Source organism: Nansenia antarctica, assembly GCF_963989245.1.
Source record: "Nansenia antarctica genome assembly, chromosome: 11".
Taxonomy (NCBI): Eukaryota; Metazoa; Chordata; class Actinopteri; order Argentiniformes; family Microstomatidae; genus Nansenia; species Nansenia antarctica.
The window spans coordinates 21016723-21018620 of NC_137681.1; the positions used below are offsets into that span (position 1 = coordinate 21016723).

The window sequence follows — 1898 nt, forward strand, 5'->3', positions numbered from 1 at the left end:
GCATTGATGTTACTGATGAGGAACTGCAGGGTGCGGGTGTAGTGGGACCGGCTGAAGTCTGCTCTCTGTTCGGGCGTGGTTACGCTGTGGGGGCCGTCGTCTAAGTAACAGGTGAGTGTGTGTAGAGCGTCCGCCACCTGGTGGTCGTGTCGGGAGGTGGCGAGGGTTCTGACACACTGACCCACCGCCAGGTGGACCCCCCTGTCAGTGCTGGGGGGCTGCATGGCTCAGTAGGCAGACTCCTGCAGGGGACAACATGAGATGAACGCATAGCGATGTGCACATGTGTAATAGTCTCTTGTAATCTCCTGGATCCCTGCTAGACACCAGACACCTTCTTCTTCATTCCCAGATGAGCCCCCTTATTTTAGGGTAATCAACATGCATTATATTAATATCATGACATGTTAGATCATTGACTTTAGCGTGGATTGATAGAAGAGTAGTATATGAATACAATGGTACCATGGTGAGTCAACCAGTGTATTAAACTACCTAATTTCCCCCTCTGGAATCACTTGCGAGGGGTACAGCGCTCACCTGCTTTTGTGTTTGGTGCGTTGAAATCAATTGTCGGCTTTCAGCTTTATCTAGCCTGATTATTATTTTTTAATTTTCTATGCAGTTGCACTCCCCTATGTCAAATCCATGTATAGATACTGTATAGGTTTGTGTATATATTAATGTTTGGTATTGTACGTAGTGTTGTGGTAACATCCAACTTTCATCAAATGTCCCTGTTAGAAAAGAAAGATGAAGCTGTCTATACCTGTCTGAGAAGTGCAACTAGAAACCTGTCGAGACAGATGTCACACAGGGCATCACAGCACCAGTGGCACCTAAACACCCAACATCCTAAACACCCAACATCCTAAACACCCAACATCCTAGACACCCAACATCCTAAACACCCAACATCCTAGACACCCAACATCCTAAACACCTAAACACCCAGCATCCTAAACACCCAACATCCTAGACACCCAACATCCTAAACACCCAACATCCTAGACACCCAACATCCTAAACACCCAACATCCTAAACACCCAACATCCTAAACACCCAACATCCTAGACACCCAACATCCTAAACACCCAACATCCTAAACACCCAACATCCTAAACACCCAACATCCTAGACACCCAACATCCTAAACACCCAACACCCTAGACACCCAACATCCTAAACACCCAACATCCTAAACACCCAACATCCTAAACACCCAACATCCTAAACACCTAACATCCTAGCTGCTGTCTGGTAACATTCATTCCCACGCCGTGTCCTGTCTAATGTATAATGGCCAAGTGATGAACTACGCCTTTGAACATGTTAATGATTTAAAATCCACATAGACATGCATACTGCAGCGAGATACAACTCATGGACAGATCCATGTTGAAGCGTCGTCCTCATAATGTGTTGTTGTATAACCTACTTTTGCTGTGACTGAATGTTGCCGCTTTCCGACAGCTCCTCGTTTTTGAGTACGCTTACAAAATAACTCCGTAGTGAATGGAGGTACTGTTGCAAGAAACGTTCCGGGTAGAAACTTTTGAGTTGCATTCAATAAGCCGACGTGCTTGCTTGTACCATCTACTTTCTATTTTTAATTTGTCTACTACTACTAAAAGTATAAAAAGAGGGTACGCATCCCAGCACATCTTGAAGATATGTATTTCTATGCAAGACATTATCATGTGTTAGTGCATTTATAAGAACCGATATATAAAAAGAAACAATTTCTCCACAATATAAATGGTCATGTAAAGATAATAATGTTATAGATAACTGTTCATTTTAGAATCCTCCCCAGCCTATTATCACTGTTAATCAGACAAAGTCCTGACCGAGGGGAAATGGAGTCCGGTACAACTCCACCACTTAATGATTAGAT

At 43.7% G+C, this 1898-nt stretch overlaps 1 protein-coding gene across 1 annotated transcript in view; it reads right to left on the bottom strand.

Annotated features, from left to right (window-relative positions):
- The window catches only part of telo2 (TEL2, telomere maintenance 2, homolog), a 10407-nt gene extending 8926 nt beyond the window's left edge, over nucleotides 1-1481 (bottom strand). Inside the window, exons 1-2 of the mRNA XM_080541495.1 lie at nucleotides 1440-1481; nucleotides 1-242 (exon numbers count right to left, since the gene is read on the bottom strand). The exon at nucleotides 1-242 is cut by the window's left edge and continues 117 nt beyond it. Coding sequence (XP_080397621.1) covers nucleotides 1-224 — 224 coding nt within the window. The 5' untranslated portion in view covers nucleotides 225-242; nucleotides 1440-1481. The remainder of the gene's footprint in view (nucleotides 243-1439) is intronic.
- Nucleotides 1482-1898: the final 417 nt, after the last annotated feature.